Genomic DNA, 19326 nt, shown 5'->3' with positions numbered 1-19326 from the left:
CTTTTATTAGTGAGTCAACAGTAGAGAGATGAACAGAAAATGAAGGGAGAGAGAGGTGTGGAACGACATGCAGCAAAGGTCTTCTGCCAGACTCAGATAGGGATGTTGCAGCTGACAGTCTGCACCTTTAATCACTGAATGTCACCCACCTCCCACTTTGTCTCTTCTAGGCGTGGCCCAAGCTGGGTTTGCTCCCTCTGAATGGTGGCACACCTCCTTTCCAGCGTCTCTCTGTCCTGCAGCAGAGAGGAGAAGTCCTCCTGCAGCTTCTTTTTCTCCTGCTGTAATTGAAATACCTGACGACACATGGAGACGTGTTTTTTCAAACTATTTTACATGCAAAAGAAGATATGCTCATCAAAATTAAGACATACACAGTCAAAGAGAGAATATTCAGCATCATCTAGAGATGTGTAGCAGACTCCAACATAAAAAAAAGTTAAAGGAACTGCTTTCCTGAAGAACATTTTATTTCCATTTTCCCCACATAGATCATCAATGCTTTGAGAGGTTTTTAAATATTTAGCATACCTGTAACTGTAGCACCTGCTGTGCCCTCTGGGCCTTCTGAGAGGCCTGCTTCATCTTTGTGGCACAGCTCTGTCTTAGCTCCTCCATCTCTCTTTCACACCGACGCTGCTTCTCCTCATACACCTTTCGAAGCAAAAGACATGGGTGAGTTCTTCATCTGTATGAACAACATACGTTGTTTATTTGGTGTTTTGAAAGCATATCTTCATGTCACACCTGGCAGATAGCAGCTTCATTCTCATCCAGATTTTCCCGAAGCTGCTGGAGCTCCAGGTCTCGTTCCCTCAGCTTCTCCTCCAACTCCCTCACCACTGCCTCATACCCCTCTACTGGTGGCGGCGAGTGGCCACAGGAGCCGCTGTCTGACAGGGGCTGCCCGCGCCCACTTAGCGACCCCGAGCCTGTGCTCTTGCTGGATGAGGAACGTCCGCTGTCTGAGTTGGTGTGACCATGGCTCCCACTTCCACCTGAAGTGTTTCGGCTCAGGCCAGTGACAGGTTCCAGCTGGCCCCCAGAACCAGACCCAGAGCTGGAGCCTTCACTGGGAGCCAAACTGTAGCCAGTACTGCTGTGAGTAGGGAGGCTGGAGAGGGAGTTCCTCCCTGAATCTGACATGGAGCAGGACTGGCTGCTCCGAGCATTGCGACCTCCGCTGTAGGAATTGCGTTTCCCTTCAGAGCTGGAACCGTTGTTCCCTACGTTGCCGTTCATGCCGCTGGCGCTGTTGGATCCCCCGAGGGGCAACAGGAGGTTGAGGCTGGCCTGGCTCTCTGACAGACTGCTGCCCCCTGGCCGTGGTGACAGGTACTGCACAGAGTGACGATTTTTGGGAACAACAGGTTTGAACGCTGTTGGACGGATCAGCACTTTCTCCATGTTCTGAAAGTACAACATTAGAAAAAAACTGCATTAGTAATTGATTAAAACTAAGCTGTGCTAATTAGAAACGGCTGAATAAAACTCATTAGAGAAGGGTGAGTGATATGCTGGCAGGTCACCCCTCCAGGCTCTGATTATTTTAATGTGGTTTAATTGATATTCATGGGCTTCATTAGGCAATTTTCTTAATGATTTTTTCCTATCATCTAAGATAGAGAGACAGGCAAGAGAGGGAGAAAGTGAAAAAGGAGAGGACAGAGAAAATCTGATTAAAGGGCAGAGGAAACAGAGGAGGGAGGAGAGTAGAGGAAGAGACGAGACACAGGCACAGGGTAAAAAAAAAAAAAAAAAACTCCTCATGTTCTGTAAGGATTTTTCTCAACACTCTTCCTTAGGTAACTACATCACTGAATGTAAGTGAGCTCTGACACTGATCATGATGTGTCCACAAGGTGAGTAGCTGTCAAACGATCCATCTGAGCCTGTCAGGCCAGTGATTAAGCTTCCCTCTGGATCGATGGAAATAAATAGCCAATTAGACAGCTGAGGTAATCTGCTATAAAACGTGTCAGCACATGTTGCAGAAACACTCACGTCGGCGTGTTTCATGAGTACAGTCTGCGTTCCCGAGAGAGTGCTGAAAAAAAGTCCTCGCCATGATATTTTATGAGAGCGTGTAATCATGAGCTGTAATTAAAGAAGACATTCTCCTATAAATATCTTTAGTTTAGATGTCACGGTCAAATACACAACAGCACTTATGGAGCTTGTAAGGACACTTAAATACTTTCAGTGAGGTAGCGTTCCTACATTCTGTACCATCCTATTGTCCTAAATGTATTTTGTGTACAAAATCCTAATAAATAAACAAATAAAATGAGGTAGTTACATACATAAATATAAACCCTTACCAATATATTAGCTATAAGCTAAAAATATGTTGGCCTCGCTGATTTTTCAGTCTAGAGCGACAATCTACTCCTCTTACCTTCTCTAACTGTCCGGACACCGGGATGAGCTTGGGAGGAGGCCCTCCAATGTTGCCGTTCAGAGTCCTGTTGTCCCTTTGGTCCTCCGAGTCACTGCAGGGGCTTGCAGCTGCCACCACCAGGTTGTCGTTCCAGTCTCCAACTACTACCTCATCGCTCACGTACCCAAAGTTCCCATTAGTGCCACCACCTACTGCTCCAGCAGAGTTACCAGGCCGGGGCTGCTTTTTGGTGGGCAGCGGTGGAGGCAGAACCTGGGCCTGAGGCTGCTTTTGGTTGCTGATTACCAGCAGCTGCTCTAAGGAGCTCCCACTACGGAGGGTGTTATCCTGAAGTCGGAAGCAGCTGGTGGCCGGTGTGGAGCGGCGTGGTTTGGTGGTGAATTCACTGGCGGCTCGGCAGTGTCTCTCCTGGTACGTCCGGCCTGATATGAGGCTGCTGACAGAACCCATGGCTGTCCCAGAGCTACACGGCCCGCAGGGGCCAGAGCAGGGAACTGAGGGGGAGTGGGATGATAGCTGCCGGCACTTCTGGACTTCGAGACCTGGATTGGGGTGGTCAGTCACGGTCACAGGTAACGCCTGAACCAGAGCCATGGCAGCCCGACGGCGTCAGACACACCACACACTCTGACGAGAAAGAGAGAAAATAAGGACAAAATGTTTAATTCATACTCTAAATGCAACAGATGTGACTATTACACATGCTCTGTTGAAGAGCTGTATCCATGCATACAAGGTTTTTCACTCAATATTCATAAGACATAATATTTTCTTCTAACTTCCAATGGCATCACAGCCAATTTTATGGCCCTTTAGCCCCCTAACATTTAATGTAGCCCTCCCAAATAATTTATTCTGCCTTTTCTGACTCAGGGATCACAACATACACAAATAAAAGCCTGGCACTAGGACCCAGAAAAGACTTCTGCACACAGCTGCACTGTGGGGGAAACCAGTAGAAATCCACTACAGCACATAAAGATGAAGAGATGATACAACCAAAACTGACACCTGCAAGATAAATATCTTTACAATATTTCACTAGAAGTAGAGTGTAGAGACACGAGTGGCTATACTCACTGAACTATCAGTATTGTAGGTGATCAATTCAGAGCTTTCTCATTGATTTTTCCGGTTTAAAAATGTGCAGACAGTTTAATTTAAGACACAATAAAAAAGGGTTTAAATTCTGAGCTATTGCTGACCAGTGACTGGTATTACTCAGTAAAGTTTATGAAGTGTGTTTGCCACAGAGTTGTATTTTCCCCTGATATTTTTTCCAAATATTTCCAGTGAGGACTACAGCTGCCTAGGACAGGAAAAAAAAATTCACTTCAACAGATCTTTCTGACAGCAGACTCACCAAACACAGGTGTAACGGACTCTACCGTTGCACATGAATGGAAAAGGACATTGTTAATATTATCAGCTACACTTTTCCTCTATGACAAGTAAAAATGACTACTGCCTGGAAATTAAGAAAGAACTAAATAACAAGTACAGTGATGCACATTAATCATGCAATATATAAATAAAGTGTTTCTTAAATAGTTTTTATAGAAAACATGACTCTTCACTATTGATAACTATTTGTGTAGAGTATTTTCGGGCATCTACATTACACTAAACTTCAGTGGGACAGACCAATAAAAGTACAATAGCTGGAGTGCCCAATTTTACCTACAGAGGACCTGTAAATACATGTAGTTACATGTCTGCCACAAATAGAGAGAGCTATGATCCCAGTGTGCCGGTACTCCTTGTACTGCTGTTAGCAGGGTGTTGACAATTGCTAATGTGATGTGTGCTTCATGTCATTCATGTGTAAAAACAGGTTTAGTCTCAGTTTTGAATTAAAGGGCTGATCATCTTATAATTATTCTTAAACTGTTTATATTAAAATGATCAAATACATAATCTTTCATGTTTGTAATATTAAAATGTGATACATTTACTTTATGTACAAACTTACTACAATTAAAAACAATCCTCCTTGCAACAATGAAGCCAAATAATTTGTTGATTTTTCAGCTGGGTTGTCACTCGCAAAACTCATTAGCAAAAGCCACTTTGCAGCTGTTTATTTGAAATAGTTCTCGGGGGAGCAGGTCCCAAGAACCCCCTCCCAGTACAGGCTCATCCCTCATTAAATACACTGTGTATCTCTGGTGACGCCACTGCTAATTGTCAATGTCATTAACGAAGCAGGAAGAGGAAAAAAAAAAGAGGATGGATTTTGTAGAAACTGAGGGCGACACAGACTGGAGGGAGAGAGAATGAGTCAGAGTCATCAACGTCTGCAGCTGCTCTGCGATTTTCCTGAATGTCCTCATTTGAACCTGGTGAGCAGTCATCTGTGTATGACTTCTAAAAGGGTTTGAAATCTAGTCACTTTACTGTTTCATGATCACAATGCTCACACGCCTATCAAAAAAAAAAAAACTTTGAAGAAATGAATAATAGCCTCACTCGGCCGCCGCACTATTTTTAGGATGAGAAACATGGATACGTATTACTAACACAGTCAGTGTCAGCAGATTAAGTCTTCCATTTGCAGATAGTATTATCAGTGTTAGTTCCCCGCGGGCACAGAGAGGGGACACATATCCTGAGCCTGTCGTGCCAAGGCCAAATCCGTCTGGCCAAGTGGAATAATCCACGCCAGCTATGGCTGCACACAGTCTGCCAGGACTAACACAATCATACAAACTGACACTCATTCACACACACACACACACACACACACACACACACACACACACACACACACACACACACACACACACACACACACACACAAACACAAACACATAGTGCATGCACATGCACGTTCATACATACATACAAAATGGATGCATCAAGGTGCACATCAATCATGAAAGTCCCAAATGAAGTTTATAGTCTCAGAAATAAATGCCAAAAAAAAAAGACAGGGGTTTTGTTTTGTTTACTGAAGCGCAATTAAATCAAAGGATTAGATCAGATAGAGCTTTGTTGCCAGATTACTCGGAAAAATGTCTTACACAGGAGACGCAGTGTGAGCTGCACGTTAGCAGGGCAGCAGCAGCAGTTTCACTGCTGTGTGTGTGTCTACACAGGAGGTGTTCAGGCACGGCACTGAGTTGTAGGTCACCCGCGTTTTAGCAGCGCTCAGAGGCCAATACACAAACACTGTAGTTATGTAAAATGGAAGAAAATAGACTTTGGGCATAAACATACGCTTTGATCCACATTTGCCGGCAAATAGCGAAAGTAAAACAAGAGTAATCCAGCTGTCTTCTAAAACTGTCGACAAATGGCTGTGTGAAGTGGAACTTTCAAATTGTCAGTTTCGAACAGCCAAGTTGAACACCGTGAATGCTTTTGAGGTGAGACTGTCCCAAAGTCCCCCCAACGAACTTGTTTCTTTCAAGCATACTGAGGCCTTGATACGCCTGCATTAAATGTATAAATTCAGTCCAGAATGTCAGAGTGGCCATATTGTGTTAATTGGGATAAACAAATCATGGATAAGCCAGCATGAGAAATGAAGTATCAGGCATTATTGTTACAAGTATTAAACTACTGGTGACAATTTGTCAAGATTTCAGGTCCTATCATCCATGGGATGGGGATTGAGGGGTTGATATATAAATATAGGGTTGTTCTAATTATTTGATCCGTCAGCAGGGTGGTTCAGTTCCTGCCAGTTGACTCCACGTTGACTAAACTGTGAGCATGCCTGTAAGTACGTGGAGGGGAGCTGGTCTGTGAGGGGGAGTTGAAGAGAGGAGACAGACTTCATGAGTACACATGAGTCAAGGAGATAAAGATATGTGTGGTATGTGATCACTTCCCATGCCAAAATAATCACGCCTCACAACCTCCTTTCACCTTTTCATCCAGCCATCCCCACCTCTTCTTCTCTCCCAGCCCTGACAAGGACCTCTCAGGCAGGGATAATAGAATTAACAACCCTCTGAGACCGTCAACCGTGACCCCCTCAGCCCTAACCCTGTGACCCCCTGATGAGTGGAGGGGAGCTGGTCTGATTCTGTCCTCCCACCCCTGTGACCTCCAAGGGTCTGGTTTTGTTCTGGCTACTCAGGCAACAAATCTCAAAAGCTAATTTCCCCCTCTGATGTTGCTCAGTGGTTATTTCTTAAAAGTTATTGAAGCCCTCCTCTCCTCCTTGGCTGCATTCCTCTGACAAAGTGAAAATACCTTTGCCATCTCTCCATCCACCCTCATTGCTTCCTCCACCTTCCTCATTATACGCATCCTCCTCTGCTGTCAGCAGCACAAGACAGGCAGAGAGAAACCAGTCATCGTCACTAAAAATAGAAAACATCTCAAGTGCCTGAAATCATTCTGATAGTCTTTCATGAGGCGTTTCTCGCAGCGAGGCATTTGATTCGATGTTCAAAAATAAACTCCAGCAGTGTTGCAGCCAGCTATTATGGGGTCAAAGCAGGGGCACTTTACGCCGCATCCTGACACTCTAAAACTATTAAATGATGCTGAATGGCTTAAAGGCAGCCTCGCTGCCTCTGACAGGAACTGGAAATAAACCAAGTGGGTGTGAAAGTTTACCCTCCACGGGGTACCAACTGCCCAAGGATGAGTAAGAACAGGACTGACAGAAGAAAGAAGTTCCCAGGTATCTCTCTAACATGATCCAGAAGTGGGGTCTGTGATGGGGAAATAATCCCGTTATGATAAGTCTGTTAATAACGCCAGTGTTACCCAAAAGAGGAAGCCCATTATTCCGCAGCAGCAGATCGCCTCTTGCAATCACACGCAACCTCCGAGCTGTTCCGGAGACTCTGCTGCGCTCAGGACGGAGTTAGAAAAGCAAAAAGAAGAAAGAAGAAAAAGAAGGGGGTTTAGGGGCGAGGACACAAAGGCGGGCTGGGTGGGGGTAATGGTTGGGGGTTTAGGGGAATTCCAATACCAGGTAGTCCAAAGAGGCCTGAGCTCTTGGGAAAGCCAGGCATCTATAATCCTGTTTGGTCATTATTTGGAGAGTACACGAGCACCAGGGTCTGAGCACCTTAAGATCTTACAACAAAACTGAATGTGAAGGGAGACACAATTTCCTATCTAAACCTTCTCTGTCTGAAAACAGCTGAAACCTACACTGTGGCCTTTTGACCAAGGCTGCATCTGTAGGAGTTTCAACTGACGTGAGCTACAATTATGAAAACAAACCAAGATCTGTGGGAGCAACATTATCATTCATTTGAGTCAAATTTCTGGTGACCTCTTGAATTAAGTCCAATATTCAATATAAACTCTGTTTTGGTCTCAACTGACTTGCAACAAAAATCTGGGTCTTCAGCTGCTAAATTCTCCACTGTGTTCACCAGTTACTCGCTAACTGTGTCTCTTGCTTGGAGCTGAGCAGGTACTGTATAGTGAGATTTTAGATGTTTTTTTATTTTTTTCCCGAAAACAGCTGCCCACTGGTGGTGAGACTGAACCAAGCTGTGGAGTGTAAAACCAAAACAAGAAGCTGAAAGATGCTAAAGCCATGTGATAATTCCCTGTGGATTGATCACTAAGCTCTTTCATATTAGTCATTTGGTCTTGATTAAAGCAGCTTTAAAGGTGATATCTTCCTCATCAGCTGCCAGGCTTTTAGGGTTTTTCATCTTCTTCCCCCCCCTTTTTTCCTTCCTCTTTCCTGTTCCTGCTCATTTTTACCCATTTCCTCTCTCTTTCTCTCCTTCCTCCTCTCTCTTCCTTGCTGCCTGCAGTAGATTACTGCTCCATTGCTCACTTGTCACTCTTTCCTTTTCCATCCCCCCCTTGCTCACTGGTCTATGCAGCTAGATTTTCATCTGCCCCTTCTTTAACAGCAACACCACAGCGTGACTAACTGAATGCAAAGCTAGAGTGACGATGAGAGCAACAGGTGGAAAGTATAAAACTGTCAGATCAGAGCGGGCACTGTGTGGACGAGGGCAAAAGTATCAGTATGGGAGCGATAGAGTTTTGCCTGTCACAAAAACAGCAGTCAGTGGCACCCAAACACTTTAAGTTTCCAAAATATAGCAGGATATTGAGGAAGTGTGGTGTGATGCTGAGAGCTAGTTCAGACCAGCAGAAATATTTCACTTTGGTATACAGAGCCTGGGTGGCCTTGATTAATCCGGAGACCAGTGATCCCAGTGGATGGAGAGGGTGAGAAAGACAGACAGAGAGACCGAGGTAGAGAGAAAATCAACAGGCTAGGTGAGTCACAATAATCCTCGCTGGCTGCTAACAAAAGAAAATTCACAAGTACAGGCAAGGCAGAAACACACTGACACACACAATACCTCAGCAAGGCAATCAGTCTACACCTAATCTACTCTCCCACTTATTTGTCACGCATCTACTCACTGAAACTCCACAATAAAACTTCAAACAGGCAAGTAAATGGGATTGTAATTGTAATGAAGTCAGCTGACTCCACTGTAAAATGAGGGAAGTCTTTTAATGTTTTGCCAGAAGACCTGAGGTTATATTATGCCTCCATTCCAACACAATGACTGTCTGTCTGAGTGGTCGATCACTGTCACCTACCCCCACATGGTTGTGTGTGTGTGTGTGTGTGTGTGTGTGTGTGTGTGTGTGTGTGTGTGTGTGTGTGTGTGTGTGTGTGTGTGTGTGCAAACCTACTCAGTTCTCATTAAACCTTTGCCTTAGAGCCAAATCTTGTTTTTGGCAAAGTAACATGGCTGACATTGTAGCTTAACAAAAGTTGTGAATTCGAGCGTCCAGGCTATGACTTTATTAAACCAGGTTTTCTGTGGTGAAACAAAGGACGAAATAAGATTTCTAAAAAGTGAGTCTGTGCATGAGTAATTGGCAACAGGTCCTCCCTTAGTCTACTTTTTTTCTTCCCCTTCTTTTACAACCAACCTGTTGGTGTTGCAGACTTTAGCTTCTAGCTCTGTTTGGAAGCGTTGCCATGGGAGCGGAGGCCAGGCACAGGGCGAAATGAGATAGAGTGACGGGAATAGTGGGAAAAGGAAGGAAGGAAGAAATAGTGAGAGAATAGGTGAATGAGGGAGTGAGTCTTGACAGTCTGACAGCGGGCAGGTTGGCTCTTTAGCATCTCAAAGCATCTGGCCTCAATTCGGACCTGAGAGGCTGCTGAAGAGTGGGGTGACCGAAGCCTAGATTCTCCCCTCTCTTTCTGTTGCACACACATATAACTGCAGAGAAACTCACAAAGTCCCTGTGGGGGTTGACAGAGAGAGCAGCCAGCAACTACTGAAATGGGACGCAGTAGACGCCAATGACATGAAAGTAGCGAGACAGCCTTGTGAAAACACCATGGTCACTTGGGGACACAAACTGTCAGTCACATCCTTATTTATGGGTCCAGTTTGAAATGAGTTGTGCCCCATCCTGTTAAGTTTCTCCACAACAACATCAGCTGACTTAAACAACTGAGGTAGCATGCATATTTTGTCAAATCTTAGCCTGTGTCTAGCTTAGGATTTATTAAAACTAAAGATGCCACCTCCAGTTTACTATTTTGTCTTAACTTTATCAGTGTTTGATACTAGGGTAGTGTCTCCCTACCAACTCAACACTTTTTTTCCTATAACTTTTTTTATTGAAAGAGCAGTGCAACATTTTGGGAACTCTGGTAATTTAAAGTTAGATGAAAAGACTAATACAACTCTCATGTCTGTGCACTAAATTTCAAGCTACAGCCTGAAGCCAGTGAGCTTAGCTTATCTTAAGGACTGACCAACTCTGCAGCTCACTAATTAACACGTTATGTCTTGTTTGTTTAATCTCTTACAAATCAAAATCCAAAGTGTGAAAGTGACATATTGCAGTTTTTGGGGGGGGGGGGGTGGGTTATGTGCTAGCAACCTAATGATGATAAAGGTAAAGTTATTTTTTTATGTTTTTTATATGCTAGCAGTTGTACAAGAACTTTTCCCATTTAAAAAAAAATCTTTAAAGTTAGTTAAAGCTCAAGCTGTCTGATCTGCTATGGACACATTTCAGTCGGTACCAAAAAGTATTAAGGTGCTACACGCAGCCTTTAACAGCAGACGAGCTGAAGACAGTTGGTTTACAGTCAGCTGGCACTGGAGGAAACTGAGGCAACTGTATGTGAGAAGGGGGGAAGATGGCTGACATTCCTGGTCCGCTCCAAACGTTGGATTTTCCAGGAGGTTTTCCAGCCACTGACAGTTATCCAGCGGCGGTCAGTGGTCAGACCCGCAGACACTGGAAATACCAAGAATGCCGGTGGTAGAGACACAGGGATTAGTCTGGCCAGTGGACTACCGTTTGTCAGGATCAATGACCGTGGACTTAACACAGTAACTGGGGGTAGTTACAATCTCTTATCAGTGCGGGAGCAGGTCATTTTATCTTAGCATGGTGTTTACTAGAGTATATTTTGGAAAATCCTGGTGATCAGGCTCCAGACTTCTCATTGTCCCAACAGTGGAGAGAAGAGTAAAGTTTTCCCTCCTAAACTTCCCTTCCTTCCCCCCTGCCGCTTTGGCTGTATGAACAGTGAAGGGCTATTGTTTCAGTTTAACAGAGGGCAGAGTGCTGAGAGAAAGAGCCTGTTATCTCACTCTGAAAGCAGCTACACTTTGACTGACAACGTGACCTATAATGTGGGGGAGATTGAGGCGGTGGCAGTGACAGGACGCATGATTGTAGGAGAGCAGTTTACTTACTACCAGGTTTCAGTGAGGAAATGTAGGTTAAATAGTTCAACTTTTAAAAAAATATCAGCAAAGGTGCAAAATCACTGATCACTGCTAAAGCAGAGTGTAACACACATAATGCCATCCACACAGCGCTACTACATACAGCCAGGCAAATGAGTTCCACAGCAGCTATTACATAAGCAGCGACGGCTCAGTTTAACTGTGCCAGCCTCCATGTATAATTCACTTCCACTCATCTGAGAAAATATCTGACATGGCAAAGAAGCACATGTGCAGACGTATTCAGGCATATTGTCCGTGCCGCCGTAAACTTGAGAAAGATGGAAGCGGGACAGACTGGCATGGAAAACACTCATTCAGCAAACTGAGCAGAAGCCAGGCCGACTCCTAATCTCTCGCTGTCTCTCTGTCTTCCTGTGTTTCTGTCTCTCTCCTCTCTGTCTCTCAGTCTACCTCCTTCAGTGTTCCACCATACTTCTCAACTAGAGGCTTTACATAAACACCTGGAATGAGATTTAGCTCGATGGGATCACAGGAAAATAATGCAGCTTGAATCTGGATCCAGTTCGGAATCCGCTTATCCAATCTGAACTTTTGATTTTTTTGTCAAATCGTTTTGGGTTTGTTTGTTTGTTGGGGGATGAAGACATCTTAGTTAAAAAAAAAAGTACTGTTTTTATTTGGCTCAATATCACACAGAGATCACAGAGATTCTGCTGTGCTAAAGGGTGTAAGTCTTTCACCACATATTTTGTCACTGCTCTGTGAAATTCATTAACCATGTCCTGACTCATTTTTCCTTTTGCAGCTGCAGGAGTAAAAACAACACAGTATAATATTAATTCTAGTTTATCCTTGTGCAAACATCAACCAAATGAATCACAGATTTGCACAATGCACTCCACAATACCTGAACCATTGTTGTGTGGCCACAGGTCACGGATTCTGATGGGTCAAAGAAAACACTGCAACACCGGGGGTAGACTGTTATCAAAAATGCTTATTTTCTTTAAAAAAGTTTGTACTTTAACATGATGGATGGATAAATATTTAAGTTTAAGTTAAGGAGGTTCGTCCTCTGCCATCTGTCTTGTTAACAACCGTGTCACTGAGTTATTTAGTGTTTGTATACATCACCATTTTTTCCCTTGCAGATGCCTGTAGTATCAGAGTGAGGAACTAGAGACAGTCTAAGAGAAATCATAAATAGATCTGATAAGGGATTGGGAGGCCGCTGAGATTAACAAATCATTTTACCAGCTGCATCTAAAATGGAACCGACTATCAGCTACTATAGAGGATGAAAGGGAGAGAAACCCAAAGGAAAAAGAGACCAAAAAAAGGTGCCACTGCCTTTTATGTGGAGCCACTTTACTATCTTTTAATGCTGTACATATACACACCATACGCACACACGGGAAGCATGAGTCAACACAGCTGGAAAGGGTTACGTATGTAACCTGCAACACACATTTACCTCATTTGTTTTGCTCAGAGCAGATGAGGTAACCCATCTTCTCCATTTCTGTCCCCACTCTCACTCCCCTCTACCTCAGCCCTCGAGTTAAAAGTTTACATCAGTGTTCGCGTCTCGACACCTGCCCATTTACAGCTGCTGTCTTTATGGAGTGAAACGTCAGTCCTTCTAACTAACTGCCAAAATCCAGTCTGGGTAATTACAGTCTTCTCCCAGCATGCTCTCAAATGAAACCTCAACATGACACGGTCAAACAGGCAGCTACTACAAAGAGTTGAGTGAATGGACGGCCCTCAAACCGCTCTGGCTATAAACATATCTGCTGACACATCACTCTCGGGCCATAACAAACTTGATGAGAAACTACAATATGTGGCCCAAGGCGCACGAGGAGTCTTGTAATTACACGCGTAGGGAAGACGGAAGAGAAACAGCAGCAGCCTGTGTCTGCCAGAGTGCTTCATCATCAAAAGAAACACAAAGATTCCCTTTGAGTCTTCTGGATAAAAACATATTTTGTACGGGTCACACTTCTGAGATGCAGCCTAATTGTCTGCTTTGGTAGAAGTATGTATGCTGCTTCATGCTCTTTCTTATCTCCTGTGTGAGTGTGTGTCTGTCCACATAGATTGAATATCACCCTCCTCCTCCTCCTTCCTCCTCCAGGCCAACTGTCCAGAGGGTGGAACAGCTTTTCTACCGGCTGAAATTTCAAATCAATACCACAACAGTCTGTAATGAGCAGATTACCCAGGGTCAGGATTAGAAAACCTGGGCTAACACACACCACCAAAAGCTCAACATCCCATCTCAACAAAGCAAAGCTACTGGGTCTGTTTGTTCCTGCTTGTGCAGGCCATCAGTGTCCAGGGTCACTTGGGGCAGTTACAGTCCTAACAACTTCAGAAAAAAAGTCAGTGCCAGTCAGCTGACTCTGAATCATCCAGCTGCCTTCAATCTCTGGTAAAATGACTTGAAACCAAGTTTTCCAGGGATTCTTTGTCATTATGTCACCATTCAGATCTCATTTTATCAAGATTTTACAAATTATCACCAACTTTTTGGCCTTCACTGGCATCCCTAAACTATTCCTAATCCTGTTATAATCAGTGTTTCTGCGAGAATGAGTCTGCCCAACAACTTTTGTCTCAAACTCTTTCCGTTACACACCTTCCATTAATAGCATTTCCGCAGTTGACACCCTCTTAAGTGGCTTCACACTGACTTGCGGCGCTCATGAATACAAAGTTCCCTCAAGCAAATTAACGAAGCCAAGCCTGAATAAAAGAGCAGGATAAAGAAAGCCTGAGTTTGGAGAATTTAAGACACACACATGCACTCATATATCACACACACTTTATGCAGACACATGCACAAACACGCACTCTCTTTCTCGCTCCACACTCACCCCAGTGAGAGCCCTGCATCGCTGCGTCCACTTGTCTCTGTCTGTCTTGGAAAATTAAAAAAAAAAAAAATCACTCCAATCTCTGTTGGCTGAGATTCTCCTCGCCTCTCCTCCTCTTTTCCCACTGTCGTCTACCTCTTCTCTACAACGCTCCAGCTTCCTGCCTTTGCCTCTGCACCGCTCCGGGACTTCATATCCCGACACGAGGACTTTCAAATGGAAGCCCCCTTATTTTCCTGTCCTGTCCTCTCCTGCTCCTCCTCTCTCTTCTCACTTCACTCCACTGTTCCTCTTCTCAGCTTTCCTTCCCTGCCGCCTGCCTTAGCACCGCCTCCCCCAACTCCTCAGTCCTCCCTCCCCTCTCTCACTTTTGTCTGCCAGCCCCCCTGCCTCTAGTTTCTCTCTTTTAACTCACACACACACAACTCTCCTCTGACTCTCTTTCTCCTCCCCCTTCTCTTTTTAGCCTGAGCTTCATCCATCCCCTTCTCTTTCACACATATTCTCTGTATCAACACAATCCTGCATCATATTAAACCTTTTCAGCAATTTTATCCACTCTTCCAGTTTGGCTGTTGTGTGAAAGCAGAATGGCCCACAGGAGTCAGGGGAACACCTCTTCTTACCCCAGTTGTCCGCATCCATCTAGTGGCTAAATAACAGCACAGTTACACTCTGTCTCTCTTGTGTAGCTATCAACAGAGAATACACATCAAGAGCTGCAGTCGCTACAGAGGGAGGGAGGGATTGAGAGGGAGGGGACGGGTCAATTAACCCAGATGGGGTAAATTACATAACATGTTTGTGCTCATCTTTCTACTTGCACACACTGCATGCTCTTTTGTGCACGTGAAGTTGAGCATGAGCATTGTTCGGCAGGTAACAGAAAGCAGGAATCGAATGAGCGGAAAGTCAAATCAGAAGTGAGTGAGGAGGTTTCGCTTGTTTTTTAAGCGATGTGTTGAAGCTGTTTGTTTGGAGGTGAAGTTGAGAGGGTGATGGTGGAAAGGTGAGTGCGTGTGCTGTGAGATAAGCATTCTGGAGCTATATTAAAAGCTGAAACCAATGATCCTCTTTATGGTATCATCAATTTATCAGTTTATTATTACAACAATAAATAATTAAATCCACAAAATGTTAACACAAGATGGTAACCATGGTAAACATTAAATCTGCTGAACATCAGCATGCTAACATTAGCCTTTAACTCAAAGCAGCATTGTGCTGAAGTACAGCCTTACAGACCTAGTAGCGGGGCTGTGAACAATTATTTGATTATCAGGACAGTTAAATTGTTCAGTGATTTTTCCATCAAATCCTCATTTGATTAATTCACAAATTGCTTAAGCACTAAGCTATTTATAAATTACACACTTTGCTCTGCTGTGTGGTAACAACACTACACTAACCACTTTAGGTTTATTGTTGTACGCTGCCATGGAAAACCAGTAGGAGAACTGAGTAATGCCGGACAAGCGTGTGTGTGTGTGTGTGCATCTATTCTCTCTCTTTACTGGAATTTCCCTGTACCTCCCTCTGAGTCCCACAGTGGTTTAACAAGTGAGAAGAGTTCACTTTCTGCTCTCTGACTTGGCACTTTACTGCCATTAACACAGCCCACCGCTCCATGCTGAAAATACAACACCAGAAAGCTTTTGAGTCTTTTATATGTGCGCAACAGTGTGTGTGTGTGAGAGAGAAAAAGACTCAGTGAGGGTTTCTATTTCAGCCTCTGAACAGGTCATTTTAACTTACAAACCGAGTGCAGTTGTTCGGTGTAACATGTTAAACGCTCATATGAGTCAGCACAGAGTGGGAGGCTGAGCGTGACGTTAACAGAATGTAGGAACAGAACCTTAATCTTGTTTATTAAGTGAACTTTTTAGAGGGATGAGACACATCATACATACATACACACAACAGAGACAGTCTCCCACTTCTTATATTGTTATTGTCGCATCAGGCCACTTCTGTACTGCAACACACAGTAAGCTTGTTGAGCTCACTGAGCTAGTTGTGAGGTAGTTAACACCGTTGGTAACTTTGCACAAAAGACCACCTTTTTAATTCTGATATCTGTTGTGGATGTGGTGTTGTTAGGTCATGTGGCCTCTTTCTAAATGTGGACGTGTCTTCCCAGCTTTGAGAAATTTAAAGCAGGCTGACTGATCCAGACCAAGACCTTTGACTTCAGTTCACAGCGAGAAACAGTGAACAGGAGTTAAAAGACAAAACCGGAAATGGAACAAATTAAAAAATGTTCATCAACCAGTTGCCATTTGGTGCAGGGCAGGTATCATACAGCATATTAGAGTTTATGAGAGCATCTGAAAGCAGTTGCCACCTGCTGCTGGAAACAATACTATAAGAGAGGTGAGACTAACAAGCAGCCCCTTCCATATTACACCTGCTCATTTTATCCATTGTTAAAATAAAATGATTGATGATTGGAGCTTTTGCTTGTAAGAAACACATATCAACCAAAAACAAGGTACTGAGTGGGACTTATACTGAGTCCTTTGTATTTTGAAAGTGACCTTCAAACACAAGCAGTGGTGTGGGACAGCTAATGAAGGAAGGGGACAGCTGGGCTGGGACAGGCGTAGCTGGACTAGAGGAAGGACGGGGAGCAGAGGAGACAGCAAATCTGTAATGGAGACGGAGGAAAGAAGAGAGGAAGACAGCTGCTGCTATGTTGACCACACATTATTATCAGCCCACATATCTTACAAACACTGCCCTACGCTGCAAGGCCTTGAGCTGACAGAAATGATAAGGAGCTAATGTCAGGATTCAGTGTTGTGTGATGGCCGAAAAACAAATAAATCAAAAACTTTGTTGTGGCTATCCAACGCTGACTAACATAACTGATTTTGTTTAATATTAAGCTTTGTGAAAAAGGTGCAGCACAGAGAAGATTATGTTTGCTGTGAGAGAAAATGTGATTTATGGCATAGGGAAACAGACAAACACACCTTCCCTGACTTCTCTGAGGTATTGCTGTCACCCGGCTGCCGTATGGAACAACACGGACTCAAGTCACAAATTCCTGACCCCTTGACTCTACTCCTGCCTCCACCCGCTGTCACACACTCCAACTACCATCCATCTCCAAACCCAATCCCTAACCAGACACTTCAAAGACTGAGGCCAAGACCCCTATTTCCATAAATGTGTGTGTGAGTCTATGTGACAAAGTGACCACAGCGGGTCACTCCAAACTGAGCCTACACCAAGTCAAATCACTGATCACTGTCCCTGGCTCCCTGAAAGACAAGAGAGAAAAAGAACAATGCCGAAAAGGGAGGGAGAGACAGATAGAAAGAACAAGAGAAATAGGAGGAGTGGGAGGGGGTTGCTTGAGTCAGCAAATATTGAAGGTCAGCGTCATCAGAGAAGGGTTTTGTCTGCAGAGTGGGTTTTATTTTTTTTGTGTGTGGCTATTTACCTCAGAGTGTCGCCCAGTGTACTCCTCCTGGAGGCCTGGGGGAGACAGGGAAATGACACAGAGCTCTCATCCCAGGATCTCGGTCCTCTCTGGGCCTCTTCTCCTGCACTCTGCTAAAGGGAAAACACAAAGCATTAATGTTAACCTGTTGACTAAAAAGCATTTGCAGCATTTATATGAAACCTGCAATAACTGGTTATTTTGGCCACTGGGGAGCAAGTCTAACATAGCACTGACATATTATGACCTTTTAAGTTGATGTGATAAGCATGTTAAAAAGGGCCATGTTTCACTGACATACAGAGGGCAAAGAGAGTTTTTTAGTTAAATCATACACATAGTTAAATGCCATCTTTGTAAAACCAGCACCTGATATATGAGGCATCTACAAGGAAAAAAAAAATACAACCAAAAATATCAACATCATCATCTTGCATTTTTTGATATTTATTCTAATTTCACATGGTAAAATATGCAAGTCTTTGTAATTCTGTTTGCATGTGCTTCCTGCTTCTAAACGAGGTGTAGAGAACCAATAACATCTTCACTGCAACTTATAAAAAAGGCAGAAGAGACAAATGGAATCATAAAAGAGGAATAAAAGAGGAAAGGCAGTAGAGCTTGGTGATATATTGATTTTGGTTATTATGTAATGTGTTCCATTTGTACACTGGAGGGATTATTTATTGTTTATTGCCATTTCTCAAAAACGCTAATTCACACTGTCTAGCTTCAGATCTCACCCCTTCTTTCTCTTTGCGTCCTCCCAACCACCTCTCCACTCGCTACACAAGCAGCCGATGAGGTAATCAGCCAGCTTGTTACAGTCTGATAAGTGATACGATACGACTATTGATTTTGGCCCCTGTGTCCCAGTGCAGGAGTCAGTCCTGCCACACTGCCCGGCTGCCAGGCCGAGCCTAAAAGCTGCTTTCAGGAACCATGAACAGATGCTGACTGGGCTCTTTCACAGCTACTGTCACAGACAGACAGACTGTAGGAAAATGGACAGTAACAGTGACAGATTTTCCCCCTAACAAAAAGTATTGTCAAGATAAATCCTGTCAGCTGCAGTATGATGTTATGTTTTGGCTGCACATAAAATCAGTTATTTGGGTCAAACTTTGATCAACAATGGATGAAAAGATCATATGGCTCCCACATGAATGGAGGCTATATCTGTATAAATTTTAATGACATTATCCCAGATAAATCAGCAAAATCAGGCATTGTATTCCTATCCACCACAACACATACAGAAGCAGAAAAAAACAGAACCACTTTCCCAGCACCTGTCACCGTACATCATCAGCTAAAGAGATGCTACAAAAGTACTAATTTCATTTGGAAAACAGGGGGTAGTGCATAACATTTAAAACTAAACCAGTATAATATATTTCATGCTGATAAATGACCACATAAAACAAAATTTACTGATCAACATTTAGATTTCCTAATAGCTCTTATAACTGTAGCTGATGTTTTAAAGAAGCTGAAATAGCATCAATACAGAGCAAACAGGAAATAAAATCATATTTTGGGCCGTGTCTGTCAACAGAAAATCTCACTTATGAACTTATGAATGGATTTCCGTGAAATCTGGAGGTCAGTTAGGCTTTAGGCCACAACTGATTAAAGTGGCAATCAGGATCTGGGATTTTTGCCATTAGATGATTATTGTGTTTCAGCCTTTTGAGGCCTGATTCGATGGCCACGTGCCTTGTAGTTGTTACTGTGAACACCAGTGAGACACAGAAGTGGGGGCTGTGAGGGAGTGAGAGGGGGTAGAGACATCAGTGAGGAGCCCCCCCCCAGGAGAACAGATGGTCAAGGTCTTCCCTCAGGGACATAGGGGTCAGTTTGGGGGTAAAATTGGTGAGATAACAGGGTGGGGGTTAAGTTTATTCAGATGTC

The 19326-nt window shown here is 43.8% G+C and overlaps 1 protein-coding gene across 4 annotated transcripts in view; it reads right to left on the bottom strand.

The window, feature by feature from the left end:
* Positions 1–19326, bottom strand: part of LOC121189723 (leucine zipper putative tumor suppressor 2 homolog) — a 39539-nt gene that overhangs the window by 4494 nt on the left and 15719 nt on the right. The window contains exons 2-7 of one of the 4 annotated variants that reach the window (XM_041050128.1): positions 17413–17525; positions 2399–3028; positions 2005–2097; positions 748–1410; positions 532–654; positions 150–296 (exon numbers count right to left, since the gene is read on the bottom strand). In XM_041050128.1, coding sequence (XP_040906062.1) covers positions 150–296; positions 532–654; positions 748–1410; positions 2005–2097; positions 2399–2995 — 1623 coding nt within the window. In that variant the 5' untranslated portion in view covers positions 2996–3028; positions 17413–17525. Of the gene's footprint in view, positions 1–149; positions 297–531; positions 655–747; positions 1411–2004; positions 2098–2398; positions 3029–13964; positions 14230–17412; positions 17526–19326 lie in introns of those variants that run through there. The other 3 variants (XM_041050130.1, XM_041050129.1, XM_041050131.1) reach the window with 3 other exon arrangements.

This window comes from Toxotes jaculatrix, chromosome 11 (assembly GCF_017976425.1).
Source record: "Toxotes jaculatrix isolate fToxJac2 chromosome 11, fToxJac2.pri, whole genome shotgun sequence".
Classification (NCBI taxonomy): domain Eukaryota; kingdom Metazoa; phylum Chordata; class Actinopteri; family Toxotidae; genus Toxotes; species Toxotes jaculatrix.
Note: the sequence above shows the minus strand (reverse complement) of the source record. Positions and strands in the feature narration are given on the sequence as shown.